This window comes from Struthio camelus, chromosome 11, assembly GCF_040807025.1.
Source record: "Struthio camelus isolate bStrCam1 chromosome 11, bStrCam1.hap1, whole genome shotgun sequence".
NCBI lineage: Eukaryota > Metazoa > Chordata > Aves > Struthioniformes > Struthionidae > Struthio > Struthio camelus.
In genome coordinates, this window is record NC_090952.1 from 1,721,093 (window position 1) to 1,743,228 (window position 22,136).

At 44.4% G+C, this 22,136-nt stretch overlaps 1 protein-coding gene across 4 annotated transcripts; it reads left to right on the forward strand.

Annotated features, from left to right (window-relative positions):
- Positions 1–7: 7 nt before the first annotated feature.
- Positions 8–21,492, forward strand: AIFM1 (apoptosis inducing factor mitochondria associated 1). Of its 4 annotated transcripts, none has more exons than XM_068957488.1 (17): positions 8–490; positions 2,464–2,606; positions 6,305–6,398; positions 7,354–7,383; positions 8,562–8,674; positions 8,801–8,931; positions 9,722–9,812; positions 10,614–10,698; positions 11,336–11,412; positions 12,635–12,743; positions 13,445–13,552; positions 14,543–14,631; positions 14,710–14,850; positions 15,408–15,550; positions 18,528–18,652; positions 20,071–20,267; positions 21,263–21,492. In XM_068957488.1, the coding sequence occupies exons 1-17, from the start codon at positions 43–45 to the stop codon at positions 21,332–21,334; spliced, it is 2,196 nt and encodes a 731-aa protein (XP_068813589.1). In that variant the 5' UTR covers positions 8–42; the 3' UTR covers positions 21,335–21,492. The 4 variants fall into 4 exon arrangements, with proteins under 4 accessions (XP_068813589.1, XP_068813590.1, XP_068813591.1 ...); XM_068957489.1 differs by lacking the exon at positions 2,464–2,606 and adding an exon at positions 4,052–4,179; XM_068957490.1 differs by lacking the exons at positions 20,071–20,267; positions 21,263–21,492 and having other exon boundaries at positions 16,410–18,652.
- Positions 21,493–22,136: the final 644 nt, after the last annotated feature.

Here is a 22,136-nt window from a genome sequence, read left to right on the forward strand (position 1 = left end):
ACCCGTGGAGAGGCGGCCCAGAGCGGCGCCGCGGAGGCGGCGATGGCGGTGCAGCGCGTCCGCCAGCAGGGCGGAGTAGAGGTGGCCGATATGCGGCGGCCCATTGGCGTAGAAGATGGGCGTGGAGAGCAGCACGCGGCGGCCCGACCCGCCGGACCCGGCGGCGGCGGCGGCGGCGGCAAGACGCATCCCCGGCGCGAGACGGCGCGGCGGCCGCAGCATGGCGGCCAGACCATAGAGGCGAGCGGCGCAGAGCGGCCGCCTCGGAAGGCGGGGCGGGAAGGGGTGCGCCAGAGGAGGCCAATGGGAGCAAGGCGGCGGGCGCTGGCGCGTGCGCCGTGCGGGCGGCGGGGTCGAGCCGGGCCGGCCCGGGGCAAGCGGCGCGAGGTGACTGGCGACATGTTCCGATGTCGCGTGGCCGCCGCCGGCGGGAGCCTGGCGCGCGCGCTGCGCCCCCTCAGTCCCGCGCCGCGGGGCCGCGCCGCCGCAGGTGGGTCGGGGCTGGCCTCCCCCGCCCTCCGGGGGCCCGGTCGGTGCCGCGGGCCCGGGCCCGCTACAGAGCGGCGGGGCTCGGCCGGGCTGATCCTTCCCCCCCGCCCCCACCGGGACTGGGCGGCCCACCGGGTGCGGGCCCTTCCCCGGCCGTGCTGGGCCGGGCGCGGCGGAGGGAGGGCCGGGGCCGGGGGTCGGTGGGGCCGGGCTGGCTCTGTCTCGTCGTCCCGGCGGCTCGTTACGGCCCCGCCGCGCAGCAGCGGCCCGTGCCAGTCCCTGAGCGTGAGGCGTCCGTTCCCGGCCCGCTTAATCGTGCCAGGGCCCCCCGTGGGGTCAGACGGGGCCAGCTGGCTCCGGTTTCTCCCCGGGCTCTGCGCTCCGCAGCTCAGGGGCCTCCACGGGAAGAGGCGGTTTTTCTTCAGCAGCCACCATGAATTTGTCCGGAATTTTGAGCCGGCCGGGCCAGGCACTTCGGCGGCTTAACGTGCTGCGTGCGGACCTGTCCCCTGCTGCAGGCCTCCTTTGGTTTTCCCTACTTCTTTGTCTGAAAGCAGCAGCAAGCAATAGCTCCTTGTACAGTTGGGCAGTTAAACAAATTATGGTTTGAAGTCTTGATTTTCCAAAATTGCCACTTGTTAGGGGATCTCGGCTCTTGTTAGCTGCATGTAGGATACTCAGACCAAAGTTCCAGCGAGGTTTGGCACTGCTGAATTATGGGGTAATTTCACAGGAGCAAAATTTTTGGCAGCAAAATCAGCATAGAGGAGTCTCATCCCCTTATTTACGCCAGCAGAACTGACTGTTCAGTTGCGCTGTGAACCACATCAAGGAAGCTATGCGGATGAAAAATAATGTGGTGCTGAGACTTCTTTAGCTGGACCTATTGTGCTGGCAGCATGCTGGAGCGTGCTAAGAGGCTGGCAGAGGTGCAGATGCCTAGCTCCCAAAGACTGTTTCAGGAAACCATAACTTTAGATGGAATTATTTAGTGTGTTTGCTTCCATTTGGGTGCTTGTATTTTGTGGCTTGAACTCAGAAATGTATGTATTTAGGCAGGCAAAGAGATTGCAGGGGTATAACAATTCGCGTGTCACTTGACTATTGAGGAGGCAGAATTTGTTCCATGTCTGAGATGGGAACGTGTTCTGCAGAACAGTTCAACCACTTTGGCCAGCTGTGTTAGAAACACAATGTTCAGAGCTGTCATTGCGATATTGTACTTAGACACCTAGTTAGGATAGGCTGGAGTATGTGATTAAACCATAGTAAAATAAAACGTTACACAGCTGTTCAAGTAGATGTGCTCTGTGTGATAATTCCTTTACTTGAAAAGTTTGCTGGTCCTCATCTGAACTGGCAACCCTTGCTACTCCTTTTTATTTGGGATGCCTCTTCTATTGACAGAAGCCTCTTTCTGTGGGTGGTTTAACTCGGTACCTCAGTGGAACAAGCTATGTTGGCAAAAGGGCTTTTTGTTGGTATAACCATACCTACTGTTTGTCCTAACATGGCTATGTAACCTCTGCTAATATACTTTGGAGCAAAGTGCATCTAGACCAGTATCTGCTTCTGACAGAAGAGGCCTAGAGAGGGGTATAAGCACAGCAAACACACAGTACACATACATCTCGGGTGTACTGTTCCGGCGATCTGCATCAGTAGGAGGGTGACAACTTTCTCAGCTGGCGGTAGAGTCTTCGTAGCATCTCAGTTCCTGCTATTAATTTGTTTAATTTCTTTTTGACCTTGCATATATTTTTGGTATCCACAACAGTACGGTGCACTCTGTGACTTGGAGCCATTTGTTTTGGCAGAGAATAATTCACTACAGTTACTCAGATGTGGTATTGGGCTTTTCAAACAAGTAGCTGATTTACCTTTAGCCTTAGAAATGACTTGATCTCTAGATTTTAAAACGTAACTTTGCATTGACAGTTCTTTTTGTTTTGTCTAATAAATTGTATTCCTTAGGCAACTTGTTGCAGCGCTGGAATGTCCCCGTAAAACTACAGATGAGCAGACAAATGGCTAGCTCTGGTGTGCCCAGGGGCAAAGGCGATAGTTCTGTTTTTGTCCTTATTGTGGGCTTATCAACATTAGGAGCGGGTGCATATGTAAGTAGAAAGGTAGTTCATGGAAAGAAGCTGCAATATGTGTCTCCTGTTAAGCGACTGCTGTCTTTCAGCTAATTTTACTTAGCTTTTTACCTCTGCAGCTATTTCTTCCTTTGGAAAACTTCAAGGGGAGCTAACTGAACCTGGCTGGAAATTAACTTCTTATGAAGATCACTTTCTACTGTAATTTCAGTTACCTTTTAGCTTTTTACTGTAAAGGTGCTCTTTTTTACATACTATGACTAACCACAGCTCTGTCCCTTGTCTTGTATTTGATCGTAGCATGTAGTTCAGGGCAGGTTTGCTGGTTTGTGCTTTTAATACCAAAGCAAACCATCGTTCGCCAAATCTCAACTCAGAACATCAGTATTTACCTTGTGTAAACCCAATATTGATGAGTGCATGCTTATGTCCCTCTCAAAGTTTTAAGAGAATAAAGCTTTCTGGCTGGACTTAGAGAGTAAATTGCAGTTCCCAGACAGTGAATTCAGGAGTAGAAAATAGTTCCTGGAGGTGGATAGGTCCTAAGCTTCGGTGATATGAATCTTTCTGTTTTGAAATTCTTTCTCTTCAGAGGATCGTGTTCATCAAAAACTCCCAAGTCCTGATTTTATCCTGATGAAACTCTTCACATGCAGAAGGCTCCTGGGAGATAAATAACATTTCAAAAACAGTGCGTGGAGGAAAAGTCTCTTACTAGTCCCTTCACACATTCTTTACCGTGCCCTGTTGTCCTTCCATACTTTTTTCCGTCTGCCAACTCCTACTGAGTTGCAGCAGCTATAGATCAAGGCAAACTAGTCAAGAAGATATTTTAAAACTATTTACAGACTTGAAAGAGGAAGCAGCATTATTCTGTCATTCAGGAGGAGATTTCCAAGTGTGAAGAGCTTCCTTGGGAAGTAAAAACACACTTTAATGGTGTGGTTGCCTGTTGAAAGATGTAGGATTGTGCAGCTGGCAAAAAGGCCATGTTAAAACATCTAAAGAAGGAGCCAGAAACCATGGACATGTGTGAACTGCGGCTGAAAGTTTTTTTTGTTTTGTTTTTAACTTCGCTCCTTGGCTGCTTAAAGGCTCAGTATAAAGCAAAATCTTTATTATTAGTTATAATGAAAACATTACTTAGGAAGCTGGATCTTTTGAGAGAGTTCATGTTTCCACCTCCCATCCACTTCACGCTGGAAAACAAATGCTACATCTGAGCCAGACCTTTTATTTTGAATGCAAAAGATGGCTTAAAAAGTAGGAGGTCTTCGTAGTCTGAGTCCTAAAACAAAAGTATATTTGCCTCTGCCTGTAGGTGGGGGTCTGTTTGTTTGTTTGACAAACAAGGTAACTGAAAACGCACTCTGCTCTTCCCAAGATCTGTTTAATTATGTGTCCTCGATAATATTCAGTACTCTTTCCTTCTCTTCTTTCTCATTACCTGTCTTCACCTACAGTTTTGCAGTGTCATCATCTAAGATACCCTTCTAGATCACTAACGTCTTCAGGTGTTCCTGGGAAAGCTGGCAGCAACCTACTGTTCTACTTAATTGTAGGAGGAACAGTCACTGGGGCAGGAGCTTATGTAAGACGCTTAAATAAATGTGTTTATTTTATTATGTGAGTGGGTGGAGGGTACCTTCCCGTAAGCAATACCAAATTAACCATCTACTCTAACTAAACTGTCTGTGCTCTGTGGCCTCAGACACTTAATTTAACGGGACATTGTCAAATAATTTAAGTTTGCAGATTTGATCTTCCCAAACAGTCTAGTTCTCAACAGGAAAAATCCTTTAGAATCAACTTTTATACGTTCACTATATCTGAAACTGAAACAAACCCTAAAACTTGTGCAGGATTGGCCATCTTTGTTTTCTAACCAGCAAAGAAGCACAAGCTACTTAACTTATCTATTCTGACATCAGTAATCTTGGCATACAAGAAAGGAAATGATCAACTAAATTTAAATATACTGGAGAAGAGAAAACATACTTACCTACATTTGTGATCTCTTCAGAGAAGAGCATCAAAACAGTACTCTGTTATCTAGCAGAGTACATAGATATATTTCTTATTAGAAAGAACTTGGCATTGTCCCTTTGGAAAAGTTTATTCTGAAGAGATTTGATGTTTTGCATGTATACAGTATGCATTTTTTCTAAGTGATTGGATTTAAGTTGCTATATGCTGCCCTTCAGACTTACTTCAAAAAAATTCGTGGTTCTGCTTCTTGTAAAAGCAGTGGTAGTTTTGTTAACCTTCAGCTTTATGTGTTTAAGCGTAAAGGTTTTAAAATATTTTATCTTAATTCTTCCCAACACTGGTGCGTTCTCAATTTCTGAAACTTTTAATGTTGCTTCAATTCTCTGGATATGCTTTTGTCTGCCTCTGCTCTTGTTCATGCCCTTCATTAAGTTCCTTGGTTCTAATTTGAGACTTTGTCCTATTTGAGATGTTACAAAATACCTAATCTTGGAGATGAGTAAAATTTGAAATGTCTAGGGAGTAAAAGAGATATCAAATTCTCAGAAGACTTAACTTCTGTTCGAACAGAGTTTGGATGTCATAACACTTAGTTAGCTAACGGTAAATGGTTTGGTGTCAGCTGCAGTATTACCTGTCTTGCCTTTAAATTTAGGAGGCTGTTATTTCATGCTGGAAACGTTCCAGTTTTAATACTCTCACGATTCAAAATACAGTAATGGATAGACAGTTGTATTTCAGACTGTCTTGATAGTTTTTTCCCTTTTAACTTTCATTGCATTGATCAGAAATGTAGAGCGTATAAGATTTGGATTATCAGCTAAGCGTTGCCTTAAAAATTTGCTTGCTTCCCTTTTAGTTTTTGACTGAGGGGAAAAATATCTTACTGTGACCTGCTTTCAGCTGCTTCATTATCTTTTGGTTCTCTACATTACAAATTTTTCTTGGAAGTTAACATGTTACACGTTGAGCTAAAAGATGTCCCCTTCTTATACGTCCCTCTACATATAGTCCCTCTGCATATATAGTGTAAGCTAGTATTCTAGGCTGATTTTTAAAAAAGCAAAAAAAAAAAAAATCCAACAAAAAACATTTAAACACTGGAATCTCTTCCAGCTGAAGGCTGTTACTTAGAATAGCCCTGCTTCCGTTTCCTAAAAGCGCTGCTAATGTTAGTGATGTTACCACTGCTAACGTCATGCCTGTAACATCTAGCCTAAAGCAAGCTAATGAGGTTGTTTACTTGTTCTGTTCAGCAGCTCTAAGCTTCTGAAGCTGGGAGTCACTTTTTGCCTTGAATTCGCTTTCCTTTTCTGCAGCCTTGTGTCGTGCCATTTGCAATGGCCTAACCTTGCAGAGAGCCTTGAAGTTTGATTACGTTTCCTTTGTTGCATGTGGTTCCTCTTGAAACAGGTCTCCAGCCCAAAGACCAAACATCTGCATAAAGCTTCATTGTTTGCTTATGGAAAGCAACTAGACAACTGAGATTCATCACAGCATAAATAGAGCAGATCCATTTCTGAGTGTGTTCCTCTTGTAGCTATCTATACCTACCGTTATGAGCACTTTTTTTCAGTGAGGTAAATTTTGATCTGCTTGCTTTAATTGGAAGCAAATGGCTTTTCTGAGCAAGCAGGATAGACAAAAGCCTATCGGGGGGGTAGAAGCAGAATGCTGCCTCGATGCTGTAGGGCATACGAAGTAAATATCTCCTTGTCTGCTTCCAGGCATACAAGACATTGAAAGAAAACAAAGAGCGATTCACTAGCCGTGTCACCACAATAACCACACGATCCCAAGAAAATGAATCATCTCCTTCTGGTGGGTACTAGCCTCTAGTTTTAGGTTTGGGTCTTTTTTTCATAAGCTGCCTACTTACAGCCTCTGAAAGAAACTGAACAAAGCACGTGTGAAAGTACAGATCAGTATAAGCTGTGCCTTCAGAGCATTTTTGCTTCTCAGTGCATTCTGTTGTGTATGAATTCCCATGTCCTCCCAGCATAGAAGATGGTACTAGCTTTCTTTGACCTAAAACAAGACCTTGTTTTACAGATAATCATAACGATAATGTAGGTGGTCTCTCGAGGCTCCTTTCTGCTGTGTCAGCCTTCTGTGCTAAAAGGAGAAGAGAAAAGAGTTAGCCCCACTCTGAGCACTAGCTCTTACCTAGTCTGGCAAAGACACTGTGATTAGAAGTGGGTAGCGTGATCTGCCAACACAAAATCTTCTGTGCTGTGCCACTTGCCTGTTCCATGCACAGGGGGTGGGCAAGCAAGGGAGATCATGCTTGGGCCAGGACAATCAGTGAAGGTCTTGATGATGCCTTACAGACTATATGTGGCCCACAGGCTGCCCATTGATTGTCTCTTTTAATGCATGAGATTCCAAGCTGTAGTGTCTGAACAATTGGGCCAAAGGATCATATTTCATAATAAGAGAGTAGCTTTGGGTCATGGAAGACAGGGTGTATTATTTCACTGTCTTATGAAACCTACAGAAAGAATATTCTGGAGACAGGACAGAAAACTGTTTGCTTTAGTTTAGGGGAGGGGATAAAACGTTTATATTGAGATTGAGGGTGGAGGAGAGAGAGCTGAAGGTTCAACCTTGAAGCAGAGGTCTGGGTAAGTCTATGTTTCTGGAGGCTTTGCCCCTTTATAGTGGAGAGCCCACTAATCCTATGGTTTCCTTGAGTCAACCCTGAACTGTAGTTTCCTAAAGGTATCCTTATTAGCTGGTGCCTTGCTGAATTAAGTCAATGTCTTTTCTTTTTCAGATGCAGACACTGCCTCTCAAGGCACAGCAGGTGAGGTGAAATGATCTGGATGGTAATATTTAACTGACTGTTTTATTCCTAGATTCAATTTAGCTGCATGTTGCTTAGAAACAGGACCTGCACGTGGGAGGAAATGCATGCTGGTAGGAACTCAAAAGTTGGTCTCTTGGAGTATAATTAAAGAAAAATATGCCTTGGGACTGTTGGGGTGGTTTTACGAACTCCTTTACTTTCATATAGACTGTTCACTGAATGGCCAGTGCAGAGTTTTGGTCTTGCTTACAGTTGATTTATGTCCTCAAAGGTAAAGAAGAAATTCAGCTAGGTCAAACACTTGGCAGCTTATATTTTCCAAATAATCCTGTCATTTTTCTTCAGTTGGAACGACACCCAGGTCATGTAGAACTCTATGAGGCCTTTTCTTCTGGTGTTTTGAATAATCTTTTGGGTATGTCAGTCTTGCTAACCCGACAAACTGTCACTTGCTGTAAAACCTGAATGTTGAATCTCTAATGCATTGTTTGGCCAGAGCAGAGGCCAGGCGTGTGTTTGCCTTCCTGGATAGACTGTCTAGAGAATGTCCTGATCTTATCTGAAGCTTCTGAATTTGCATGTTGAATGCCAGATGTGAACTCTGTGGATCTTTTACTTTACAACCAATTCATCCAACTGCGTAAATATAAGCAGCATAAGTAGACTGATTTATAAAATAAAGCTTTTTGAAAGTCTGCTAGACAAGTAGCACCCATTCAGAGAGAAGTAATAAGTCTTGAAATCTATTAACAGGCTGTCCTGACAGTTGTATTTCAAGCCTTTTTATGCAGAATATTTTGATTCCTCCTTTCATAAACCACAGAGAAGAGGAGCTGTAATAGATGAGCAAAAGCCACGTGAGGGAAGCTGTGCTACTGGGTATTCCAAAACTCTCAATTGCTGTTAGGCTTGGCTGTGCAGACCAAACTTCAAAAAAATCATTTGCGCAAATCTGACGGTTTGACTGAATTACGCAGGGAGCTAGCTCTGAGTGAGGAAGCAGCATGGTTCTCAGGAAGCATTTTGAGGTGGAAGGAAAGGGGAGGAGAAGGTATTTGAAGGCCAGTCTGCCAAAGTCTGTATGTGAAAGGCAGCTGATGACATACTCTGTTCTTTGCGGTTGGGCAGTTTTCCCTGCTGTATTTGCAGTAAACTGTCCAATCTGTCACCTGCAGCTCCAGGAGCTCGCCCTGAGGTCCCATCTCACGTTCCTTTCCTGCTAATTGGTGGAGGAACTGCTGCTTTTGCTGCTGCCCGATCCATTCGGGCTCGTGACCCTGGTGCCCGGGTAAGAGATGCCCTGTTGTAGAGTTGTGTGGATGGCTGAATACCATGCTTACTTCAGAGCCTTTGCAGTGTGTTTTGACATTTGCCTGGCAATGGTGCAGCTGATGTGTTTCATGATCAATTAAAGGTGCTGATTGTGTCTGAAGATCCTGCCCTGCCCTATATGCGTCCACCCCTTTCCAAAGAATTGTGGTTTTCAGATGATCCAAATGTGACAGAGACCCTGCGATTCAAACAGTGGAATGGCAAAGAGAGGAGGTATGTATCACTTATGGGTCTCAAGGAGAAAGGGGAGTGTTTAGCTTAAAAAAAAAAAAAAAAACTTTGGATGACCAAACTGTTCTTGTGAGAGAGTGACCTGGTAAGGATCCAAAGGACCCCAAGGTGCTGTGTGGGTGGATTACTGAGCAGATTTCTGTGTTCCTGTCACTGCTATGAAGAGAGCCTTGGGGTATGCCTGTGTCTGTGCCTTGTAGCTAGGCTGATCAAAGGAGGAGCAGAGCATTGCATGCTGCGTGCAGAACTTCTGGGTGTTATGTTTTGCACTGGAACAACAGACTACATTGTGATGTCTCTTGGACTCCAGCATGGAGTGTGGCTTCCCGGTGATATTGGCTCACCGTGTCGAGATGTTACAAACATGTCATTTGAGCAATAAGCAGCAGGCTGAAAGATGTGGCAGTGCTGGTCACTGTCGAGACAAGTGTTATTTCACGCATGAGTTGGCTTAGTACTAAATACAACTTAAATCTTTCTGTAATTCCCTTAAACGTACCCCGTCACTATCTGAAATCCTGTGAAATAAGCGAGTGTAAAGGTGAGGATGCAGCCTCACAGTTTAGGACAGAGTTCCAGGGTCTTTATTTGGATTCTTGTGACTTTTCTGATAAAGCATTACTGATCTTAACCCTTGAACTTAAACAGTGTGAAGACCCCAACGGTGTGTTTAAAAAGGAGAAGGAAAAAAAAAAAGTAGTAACTGCTGAATGACTAATATCACAGAGAAAGTGGAACTCATTCGATAATAGAGGTTTTTTTTCCCCTCCAGTATATATTTCCAGCCTCCGTCATTCTATGTGCCTGCTCGCGATCTTCCTTTTGTAGAAAATGGTGGAGTAGCAGTTCTGTGTGGCAAGAAGGTGGGTACAGTACTAGTTGTTGTTATAGCATCATATAATTCTTCAAGTAGAACCTGTGGTCTACGCTGAAACTAAACAACTGTAGAAGGTATGGCAAGGTTGGCTGAGGAGGAGAATATGAAAACATTTGGTCAAAGCGTTTGAAGCACTAGCTACTCAAGAAGCAGCCATGGCTAAAGTTTGAAAGTAGGAGAAGCTGTCAGGAGTAGCGGTGATCTGAGGGAAGATGGAGAAGCGGGAAGGATAAGATTAGAGTTTGGATTTGGGACATACCCCTATGCAGAGCCTAAGAGAAAGGGTGGGGTAAGATGAGAGCTAGGTTGCACTTCGTTTGGAGGGTGAGGTAAGGAGGGTCATATGTGATCTGTGTGGTGGATTCTAACATGAGCAAGAGCATTGTGCAGAAGCAGGAAGAAGGTGAAATGGAGTTTATGGTGAGGCTTCTAATATGTTTGCTTCCACAGTTTTCTGAATATTGCTAAAATTATATTTCAGTGAGTCCTCTTATTGCTGGACTACATTAAGTATCTGAGCTCATTCCTTAAAGTCAGATTCTGGAAAGATCAACATGATCTATGATTACTGCCAAGAGAAGTTGTCTGAATTCCTGCTTCCAGTCTTTTCCTTCTCCCTGCTTCCCATCCACATCCCTCCCCACCCCGAAAAAAGAAAACCCACAATAACTTAATTAAAGGTGGGAAAAAGTTACTTCCAAGTTCACTTCTTTGCTCAATAATTTGTGCCATTTAACTGGACTACAGTGTATGAAGCGTGAGCTCTCCTGCTTGTTTTGTTTTGCAGGTTGTACATATGGATGTTAGAGGCAACGTAGTGAAACTCAGTGATGGTACCCAGATATCCTATGACAAATGTCTAATTGCCACTGGTAAGTTTTCTGCTGTTTGTTCTTTATCTTGTGGCAGGCCTTTGATTTTACTGGCATTCACCTGATGAGGAAGCTTCTGCAGTACATGTCAAACTTTTTGCAGAGCAGTCACACGAAGGAGAGTCACACAGACAAATGTGCCAGTTGGATATTTCACCTACCTCACATGAGCCAGCCTCTCTGGGACCTTCAGAGTTCTGCTCTGTGAAAACCCACAGGGAAGGAGGAAAAGGGGACTTCCCCAACAGCTGGATAAAGGAGTTCCTGTACAGCCCAGCCTCCCTAGATTCTGCTTCTAGTGGTGGCAAGGAGAACAACCGGGTCTTGCCTGGGCAGAACACTGCTGCAGCATGTAGCCTTTGCAGTGCCACAGTTCACTGTGGTTAAATTGGAACTTAGTGTCTCCAATCAGTGAAGCAAGGTACAACATTAGATTTTGTGCCCCACAGTGACTTGCTGGGTTATCCAGTGATCTCACAGAAAGTCTTTCATGCAAAAAACCCAAAGAGCAACAGGTGATAGAGCATATTTTTAACAGTTGGACAAGCACAGTCCAGATGCATGATAGCTCCTGCATTGTCTGGATAGCCAATGACGTTGCCAGGGGTATCATTAGCCTCTCTCTTCTTATCCTCAGGTGGTTCCCCAAGGAATCTACCCGCAATTGAAAGAGCAGGAAAAGATGTACAACAAAGGCTGACACTGTTCCGCAAGGTAATTTCCGGTGCTGCTAGTCCTGGGGTGAACTTGAAGAAATCAGTACCACTATTACAATTTTCAACTCATTAGCTCTTCTGCTTTGAGTGCAGACTCATTTTTGACTGCATTGCCTTGGCAGCAGCTTCCCTCAGCCAATAAGCAGGAGTGCTATCTTCCTTTTTACCAGGCAGGTGAACAGGGTAGAGTGAGCAATACTACTTTCCCCCTTGCCTCTGGGCTGAAGGCTATATTAGTGTGTGATTATTAGTTTCCCTTCTGTATGGCATTGCTGCATCTTCTGAGCCTTTTAAAAGCAAGAAAAACATAAGCTCTGCCAGCTTCTTCCAAGACTTCAAGTCAATTTGGACTGTAAGCGGAGCGTGCCTTCAGGACCGTGAGCAGACACTGGAGGCTAACTTAGTGCCCTAGCCTGGCACCTCTCGTGAATAAGTGTATGCCACCGTTGTGCAGTGCGCGGGCAAGAGGTTGGACTTTAGCCTGACGTGGGACAGAGATTGATCTCGTTCTCTGAAATTGTAGCTGAGTGTGAAGTTGAGTGTGACTGTTAGCTCTTGGATTAGCTTAGATAGTTTTCTGATGAACTAATATCCATGCCTTCTTCATGGTCATTTCTTCACCTTCATTCTTTGCCTTGGATGAAAGTAAATGAAAGGCATGGAAGTTAGTCAATGGACTTTTGGTTTTCACTGTAGAGATGCTTTTTGTTGATAATCTCAATTTTTCTTGAAATGCTGGGCTTTAGAACAGACATGCAATCTTAGTTGAGTTCAGGGAATGAATCAGGAATAATGGGAACTTTCTGCTGTGTTGAGCTTTCCCTAGGATCTGGTAGAGATGATTGGCTCAGCTGTGGGAGGGGAAAGACAGGTAACATGAGATGTGGTCTCCTTGAAGTACAGTTAAGTACATTTGTGTCTAGTGACTTCATTATAATTTGCAGTTAGGGGAAAATGCAGGAGTCTGAGATTTCCTGAATCTTCCTAGTTCAAAAAGACAAAGCAATTCTGCATCTTCAGATAGTAATTGAACTATGAAAGTAAAGAAGCTTGCACAGACACTGGAAAGTCAGAGGAAGAACAGGAGGAAGGAGAACATGTTTCCCTTTTTGAATTGGGGAGAATGTTGCTCCTATTTCCAAGGAAGACACTGGAGAAATACATTTTCTGCTGCCATTGCTGTCCAAGTACATCTGAAAAGGAAATAAATCTTCTTTCAGATTGAGGACTTCAAAAATCTGGAGAAGATTTCAAGAGAAGTCAAGTCCATCACAATTATTGGTGGTGGTTTTCTGGGCAGTGAACTGGCCTGTGCTCTGGGAAGAAGAGGTAAGCATGGTCCTGCAGGCAGCTTGCCTTCAGCCTGGCACCTTGACAGAAGTGGTAGACATTGAGTGCAAGCAGCTTGACATTATAAACTTCCTTTTCAATTCCCCAGCTGCTGAGTTTTTGCACAGATTTGTGGTTTGTCTGAAGTAACCTTAATGCACATGCCTTTTGTTAGGCTGGTTTTCCATTTTCTCTCTCATTAGCTGTCAAGCAGCACCTGACCGCAGAGGTTTTTTTCACTTGGGCTCTCTGGAAGCTCTGCAGGCCAGTGGACGTTGCAAAGTCATTCGGCCCTGTAGAGAAAGTTATATTTGCTCTGTCAAAATTAAAGCCACTCTGAAATTATTATTTCAAAGAGTTGTGAACAACTGGAAATTTATTCTCAAGTGCGTACTGGTTTTTGAATAGTTCTTTCTGGTGATTTCTGCAGGTTTCCAAGAAGGGAAGTTCTCTCCAAAATGCTAATCATTTTATATGCAAGTCTGCTGTGTGTTACCCTAGCGTTTGCAGGCATATGTGATACAGCGGGCGATCACTTTGTGACTCCTGTGTAAAATCTGGGAACTTCTAGAACTCCCAGCTTTGGAAACTTTTTAAAGCTCCTTGTCTAAAGTAAACTAAAGCATCTGCCTGTGTTCTGAAGTCTGTGCTGCTGCTCTTTATCAATGGCATAAGAAGCCTGTTCTTTGCTTCCCTTTCAGCACAAGCCAGAGGCCTGGAGGTGATTCAGCTGTTTCCAGAGAATGGCAATATGGGCAAAGTCTTGCCTGAATATCTGAGCAACTGGACCACAGAGAAAGTCAGAAGAGGTGAAGCTGTGGTGTTTAGGCCAGCAGCTGTCTTGTAGCCGTTTCTTTTGAAATACAGCTCTGCTTGTTTTGTCAGCACAGTCTCAGCCAAAACTGGGTCCTTTGCAAGGTGGCCTAAGTGCAAAACAGAACTAGTCTGAGTTCAGGCTTGTCCTCGGGCAGTTTGGGTTGCACAAAGCTGCCATGAATCCCTGGCTTCTTAGCAATTTCCCTGGGAAAGCCAAGCCAAATGTGCACAGGGATGCTGGTGAGATTGTCCCTCTGGCTGACCACACACAGAACAATCCCTACTGCCATACAGCTCTCAAGCTACTTTAACAGCCCCTGTAATCTGCAACCAAAAGTTGTCTAAAATTTCTGCCTGGCCTCCTCTTCTGAGTTACTCCAGCCTCAAATAATTTTTCATCTAATCTAGTCAGCCTAGAGTCAGTTTGAGAGGTTTGCATAGCCCCATGTACTTTTGTAAAAACCAGTTCCTGTATTGTTTAGCGCGTAAAGTTGGTAAAGTCTGAGATACCTTTTTTCTCTTTGCTCTATTGAGTGCAGAATACGTTCCTGTGCGTTGGTAAGTGCAGTGGGGATAGGGGGAAGGGGAATATAGCTGGTGCCCAGTAACTTGGTGGGAGTGAGTTGTTTTCTTTCGGTTCTGGAAGGCTCCCTTATAGGACCGCTGTGTCTGGCTGTGACAGATAACTGGGTATTCCTAGTGCTTGAGGAACTTGTCTTTGGACGTTCTTGTGGATTTGAGCGTGTTATCATACGAGAGGTGTACTTTTGGGTGTCATTTAAATAGCTGTCTCTAACTTCTTATTTGGGTTTCTTTTTCTTCGTGCTTCGCTCAACACTATGTTGTCCCATGCAGGTGGTCTCTCCCATAGTTCCTAACCTGACCACTGCTCTGCCTGCATCTGTATTTGTACCACAGACACCTGCTACAGCTGAAATCTGTCTGCCCCTGAGCAAGCAGTTGTCTCCTGTTTTTGTTTCCAGAGGGTGTTAAAGTCATGCCTAATGCTGTGGTGAAGTCTGTCTCTGTCTGTGGCAATCGGCTGATGATCAAACTTAAGAATGGCCAAAAGGTAAATTTAAAAGCAGGGAGTGGGTGGAGTTTGCAGGGACACAGAGAGTTAAAATAATAATTATAAATTCCTGAACAGGTGGAGACTGATCACATTGTGGCTGCAGTAGGGCTCGAGCCTAATGTGGAATTAGCAAAGTCTGCTGGGCTGGAGGTAGACTCTGACTTCGGAGGGTTCCGGGTGAATGCAGAGCTGCAGGCACGCTCCAATATCTGGGTGGTGAGTATCTCTGAGACAGAGGCTCAGGGACAGGAGTACTCTGGCTGCTTGTTATGCTGATGTACATCAGAATACACAGAATTGTAGGGTCTAGCATATGTCAATTAGGTGAATGGGGGCAAAAAATAGCAAGTAATGAGAGCAGTTGTAGTGCAAATTCTGCCAGCAGCCTTGGAGCCCATTCATGCACCACAGCACAGTTTGTTGCTGTGGTAACAACTGTACACGTTTTTGAGTATTTATGCCGTGTAAGAGGAGTTGAGGTAGTCTAAAGATAGCACAGATTGCTTTGTTGCATAAGAGTCCCTTTGGTGGGAGTCAAGAGTGATTATTCTGGAACAAACGTACCTGATACTGTCTTTAGTTTTCAAAAGGCTGGTGAAAAATGCTGAGAGTATGGGACTTGCGCAGCCTGGGCAGAAGGAAAAAGTGGGGGTTGTCAGAAAAACTGTTCATTTATCCACTCTGTTCTCTTCCTAGTGCCTTTCATGTTTTATGTGTTAATTCAAACCTTCTATGTTTATGTTCAGTGCTCACTGATTGCATCTCTCTTTAAGGCAGGGGATGCTGCCTGCTTCTATGACATCAAGCTAGGTAGGAGACGCGTGGAGCACCACGATCATGCCGTTGTAAGTGGAAGACTAGCTGGAGAAAACATGACAGGAGCTGCAAAGCCCTACTGGCATCAGTCCATGTTCTGGTAATGTTGATTTCCTCTTTTGGTATTTCTTGTTTGGCCAGGTTGCAGGAGCTATGACAAGATACATCTTGTAAAGGTTTCTGTTTCCTGAGTGTACTGAAACTACTTCAGCAAATACCTTTATGGCTTCCCGTTCCCAGAAGCTCAGGGAACAGGAGGGCATATGTGCTTTACTATTCACTGCTCGGTCCTGACACCTCGGAAATGTTTTTCTTTCCTGCAAATCCCAGTTTCTCCTCAAGAGTGTCACGTTCAGCAAAGCAAGTGGCAGCAAAGAGCAGCCCCTTCCTCAAAGCAGGCTAACTTACAGGTTGTATTTGGCAGATGCTTTTTTGTTATGATAATTTGAAGATCTGCAACACAATGCCTTGTTTTCAGTTGTGTTACACCTTTGCTGTTTAGCTGAGCTGATGCTTTAGTATCAAGGAAGAGCTGCAACTGGGAACATTTATAAAAATCCTTGTTTTTTTCCAGAGAGAGGGATGGAGAAAATGGGCAGCTTTACTGTATCTTTTGAGAGTCCTTTTAAAAAAAAAAAAAAAATCTGTTAGCTCAAGATGGATCAGAAATTTCAAGTTATCAGGAATTTAAATATGGGGAAAGATGTTTTTACTTTTCCTGAAAAAATCTCCTCAAAAATAGTTATTTATGACTTGCCATCCTTTATCTGAACGCTCAGTCTGTGTTGCATGGACTGTGGGCCCAGAAAAATTTATCACTTCACCCTTAAACCTCTGCACAAAACAAGAACACAGAAGTATCCATCTTAATTGTGTTTTTTTTTCTTCAAGCTACTCTGACCGTGACACAGGTGCAGACAGTTGGAGGACCATGAGTTAAGTCTGTGTTCTGTTGACAGGTGTTAACTCTGGAGGTTTGCCAGCCCTCACCGCGTGAGACTTCCTTCTCCTGTCCTAAAAAGCTGTAGCAGCAACTCTTCTTACATTTTTCTCAGGATGTTCAGAATCACTCCTGAGCTCTGGCTTATTCACTGCTGGGTGTCTAATCTGGTTAGTTGGCATATTACTGGTGTTCATCGCAGTCTGCCCAGTGTGTGTTTGAGGATTCTAGCCAGGAAGGTACCGGTGTACACGTAGAGATAGCCAGACTGTTTTGTACGATGCCTCTATTTCCTCAGCGTGGCTGGGAACACCTTTGATTGTATTTGTTGGACCCTAAACCATGCCTGCATTGACTCTACTTGTAAACACCCCAGTTCCTATCCAACAGTGCCCGGTACAAGGAGGCGTTAAAGGAACATGCCCTTTTCTGTAATTATTCTTAAATGCCATCTCTGAAATGTATGATAAATAATTATCAGGGCTGCAAAGTCCACCAAGCAATGTCAGAAGTTTGGTCAAATGTTTTTATTTGGACCTGGAGGAACACTTGCTTCTGCCCTAGCTTTGTCTCCAAGTCGTGTGGTATTAAGCAGGCAGCACAAAAGCTTTTTACAAGTACCTCCTAATTGTGTCCCAGTGCTCACATTTGAGTCTTGAGATCAAGCATGTAACTTGCTGAAGTGTCAAGATACAATGCAGTTACTGGAAGCTGCCCAGCGCTCTCCAAGGGAGTAGGCCTTAAGTATTTTAAGTTTTTGTTCATTGGCTGGTTTCTTCTGAAACTGATGGCCTCAGCCTTGCTGTGTCTTGATTCCTTGTTCCAGTGGCAGACTGTTGAGAAAGTAAGCTTATCGGCTATGTGAATCTTTGCAGTGCTATGTTTAGGTCAGCACGGAAATATTGCAAGAGGATCTCTATTTCCTGTGTAAAGCAGGATTTGGATGGCTATGATAAATAAGGTGAGAACCGTGTTTTGAGTGGGGATGATGAAGAAACACTGAATATCTGCCTCAGTGCCTGAGGGCGCTGCCTGAGATGTAAATCAAGACAAGAAAAGGCATATGATAGTGTTATTAAACAATCATCCATGTGCAGCCAGGGGATTAAAGTGACATGAGATTAATTTTAAGAAGTACAGACTTTTTTTATTTACATAACTTTCTGATCTTGTCACTGTTCTTCTGGGGTAATTTGTTAGCAATGTAATTTGGAGTTCTTTAATGATTTCCTACTTGGAAACAACTTGCAACTCTTGCTTTATATTGTTTGCACTGAATTAAACTGCTGTTTCAAAAAGCCTGGAGTGTATATATCGTTGCAGGGAGCGGATTTGTAACTATAGGTTACTTTCCAGGTTTGTGTTGCCAAAGTAAGTGCAAGAGTAGGCCTGCCTTGTACAGGTGCAAAAGAAACTACAAGGTATTTTTGAAGAGATACCAACATCTGGTAGTCTCCTAAGGATAGTGAAGAAGTTCACGGCGTGATGGAGGCAGTCTTTGCTTCCCTGACGTTTAGATCTATTCAAGACGCAGAAGTTGCACAACTCTGTATAGCCAGAAGATTTGTCCATGGCCTGGTATCTCTGAGGCACTCTCAAGTGTAACTGAACTGACGCTATTTGGTGTTTGATAATGTTAATTTTATGATATAATAATAATATACAATCATGTAACAATAATGCATAATGATAAAATGTTATTACTAATAGTACATGGTTCATTATATAATATTATCTTAGTATATACTATTAATAAAAATATGTGTGCGTTTATGTGTGTCTATATGTATATGTGTATATATACATATGTGTGTCTATGTGTATATATACACACGTGTATATGCGTATATATACACACATATGTATATGTGTGTGTATATGTGTGTATATATATGTACATACATATATAAAAATTCCTACTCTGGAGGCAACTAAAGCTGTTCTCCACGTTCTTATGGTTTGATTTAAAGTTCCACACTAATTTATGCAGAAGAAATGCTGTCACTTAGTCTGTGTGCCATGACCTATCTTTGTATATCACTGTCACTAAAGATTTTGGGCAGAAATTGCACTGCATTTGTCACACTAACTCTGCAAATGAGTCTTTAGGGTTTTTTTTTGTCCAATTCATTCCTAGGAGCGATCTGGGTCCTGACGTGGGGTATGAAGCCATTGGCCTTGTTGACAGTAGTTTGCCTACGGTAGGAGTCTTTGCTAAAGCAACAGCAAAAGACACACCAAAATCTGCAACAGAGCAATCAGGTAGGGATACAGTTCTGCTTGGGAGCTGTCTGCATGCATGAAGGATTCTGCATTTTATGAAGTAGTGACTCAAGAGTCACTCAGGTCTCATAGCAGAGCACTAGGGGACTTGAGTCTGTGCACTTCTCACTCTTCTAGACCAAGCTCCAGTGGCTACTTTTGATCTTGAAATTTGATTAAAACGTGACATTCCTCCAATCAGACATCATGTAATTTCCTCCATGGCAATAGTACCCCTTAAATGATCGATTTTTGCTGCAACTCTTTCGTACAGGCCTAAGCATATTTATTTTGTGTGTGTAATATATACACACGTACACACACACACAGACGCACACACACATATATATACTGTTCTGTGTTTTGCATTGGTCTTAAATGGAAGTTGAGCATCATCAGAAGTGTGCTTGGTGTTAGGATTCCTTCATTATCATGTGATAGAAACTTATTTATGCTGGATGTCTATTAAATTCAATACACTTCACCTCAAGACATTTGGGACACTTCTTCATGATGTTAAGGTGAGGTGTTCAACAAAGGGAAGTGCAGAGACTTGCATCTAGGAAGAAATAACCCCATGCACCAATACAGGCTGGGGGCTGACCTGCTGGAAAGCAGCTCTGCCGAGAAGGACCTGGGAGTGCTGGTGGACAACTAGTTGCCCATGAGCCAGCAGTGTGCCCTTGTGGCCAAGAAGGCCAAGGGTATCGTGGGGCTGCATGAGACACAGAGTGTTGCCAGCAGGTGGAGGGAGGTGATCCTGCCCCTCTCCTCAGCCCTGGTGAGGCCACACCTGGGGTACTGTGCCCACTTCTGGGCTCTGCCGTAGAAGAGAGATGTGGAGCTCCTGGAGTGAGTCCAGCAAGGGGCTACTAAGGTGGTGAAGGGACTGGAGCATCTCTCCTATGAGGAAAGGCTGAGAGAGGTGCGCCTGTTCAGCCTGGAGGGGGGATCTTATCAACGTGTATAAGGGAGGGTGTCAAGAAGATGGGGCCAGACTCTTCTCAGTGGTGCCCAGCAACAGGTACAAACTGAAGCGTAGGAAGTTCTGTCTGAACATGAGGAAAAACTTCTTGACTGTGAAGGTGACAGAGCACTGGGACAGGTTGCCCAGAGAGGTAGCAGAGTCTCCTTGCCTGGAGATATTCAGAGGCTGTCTGGACACAATCCTGGGCAATGTGCTCTAGGTGACCCTGCATGAGCAGGGGGGTTTGGACTAGATGATCTCCAGAGGTCCCTTCCAACCTCAACCATTCTGTGATTCTGTGTGACCCTGCTGTCAATTCAAAATCACACCTCAGTCTCTTACAGAGGTCCACTTTCTAGCTATATTCCACCATCACAGGCAGATAGTTTTGCTGCTGTTTTCTTCTGTACTGGGTGTTTGAAATCGAGTCTCTCTCATATCTTTGCCTTAGGGACGGGTATTCGATCAGAAAGTGAAACGGAAGCAGAAGCCTCAGAAGTAGCCATTTCTTCAAGCTCTTCACCAATGCCTCAAGTTCCGAAGCAAGGAGAAGATTACGGCAAAGGTGTCATTTTCTACCTCAGGGATAAAGTTGTGGTAGGAATTGTGTTATGGAACGTCTTCAACAGGATGCCCATTGCTCGAAAGGTCAGTACAGGACTAGTATGCTAAAAGGTGGGGTTGTGGCATTCAGCTTGCTTAGATAAGAGGTTCATGAGCATGTTTACTTATGGAAAAATGAATCTACCAATTTAAAATGTGGATAGATGAATGCAGATACTGTGGAGCAGAGCTATGCAACAGCCAATGGCAGCTCTGTCTCAGGTGAATTATGGGAGATGGGAGATGTCCTTGTGCTTTTCTGGCTGTTTGTTCACAGTTGTCACAGAACAACTTGCATCAGGCTTATGCCTTGCCTTTGCACAGCTGAAGTTTCTGGCCTGTAATAAGTACAGTAGTTTAAAATAGGAAAGTGATTTCACATTCTGCGTAGGGGATCTATCCCAAGATGAACTATTAATGCTGGAAGTTTCTGTTGGAATCCAATCTGAAGCTTTCATGCTGCAGTTTAGGCCTGTTACTTGTCCCCATGCCCTGTCCTCATGAACAACAAATTGTTTCCTTCCTCCTCTTAGCAGCCTTTCCTCTAAATTCTAAGCCAGGTCCTGTGTGGGATCCTTGGCCACTGAGTCTCTTGTTGTCTAAAACATAGTTGTGCAAGCCATTTGTACAGGCTCCTCCAAGCCAATGCAAAGAGACTGACTGTCATCTTTGCCTCAGAGTTGAGATGAATCACTCTTTGAAGGTAAAGAGTGTTCCCTTTCCAGCTGTAAAGGGAAACCCGGATAACCAGAAACAAATCCTACAGGGACAGCAAAGTTGGTTTTAACTCCAGCCTTTCTCATAGCCAGTTACTGGTGCATTTAAGACTGCTTTATAAATTCAGGTGTAGTAAGTACTATTGTCATGTTATGGACTGTCTAAGTTGTGTGTGTCTAAGGTGTGACTGTGAGTTGTCACAAGTTGGGCTTCAGAGAGAGTACAAGAAATTCAACACATTGGTTGGGAGGGCATGTAAAAAGTCTCACAGCCTAGGCCATTTGTAGTATGTGCAGGGTTTAATGCATCCTTCCTTCCTTCAGATCATCAAAGATGGGGAGGAGCACGCTGATCTCAATGAAGTAGCTAAGCTGTTCAACATCCATGAAGACTAAATTCTAGAATGGGATCACCACACTAGGAGCGAATGGGGCAGCGAGGGCTGCTGGCTGTGTGCGTGCCATCAGCTCGAAGAACTTGCTCTGAGTACTTGTGAATATTTCCAGTCACCTAGAATTCTAATGTTTGCACCAATAAAATCAGTTTCTTCTAAGTTAAATGCCTTTTTTTCTGCACCTTGCAGTGTTCGTTTTGAAAGGGTAGCATGCTGCATGCTGTGCAGCATGATGGCAGTGCTGTCAGTTTTTCCATTGTAGCAGCAATGGAGAAGCCTGCAGCCTATTTTCTTGCCGCACTTGCAGGCTGGTAAGCTACAGTCCTGCTGACTAGTTGTGTGAAGAGCTGTGCTCTTGACAGCAAGTGCTACTAATGTAGGAAAAGCGTATCCCGACTGGATGAAATAGTATGTGATAGAGTGGCTCCCATGGAAGCTTGCATTTGAAGCCAGGTGCCTGCTCCAGCCTGGTGACTGGTATAAGATGGGATGTAGAAGGGATGGGAAGGATGAGGAGAGGTGTTTAGAGTGCTAAGGTAGGACATAATGGAGCAAATTATGAGAGCGCTGGAGGAGATGCAGTGTTGCAGCTCTGGAGAGCACGGGCTGCAATGGGTGGGGAGAACTAGTTGCTGTGGTGATGCTGGGCCAAGGGTGTGTGCACCAGAGCTGTGTTATGTTGTCAGCAGCATCTTATCAGCTCTCCTGGTACCATGTGGGAATTTGGGTGCTCTCTGTAACACCACAGCTCTCGGCTCTGCGTGCCAAGTAAAAGGCAGGCAAAGACAGGCTGCAGCGCTGCA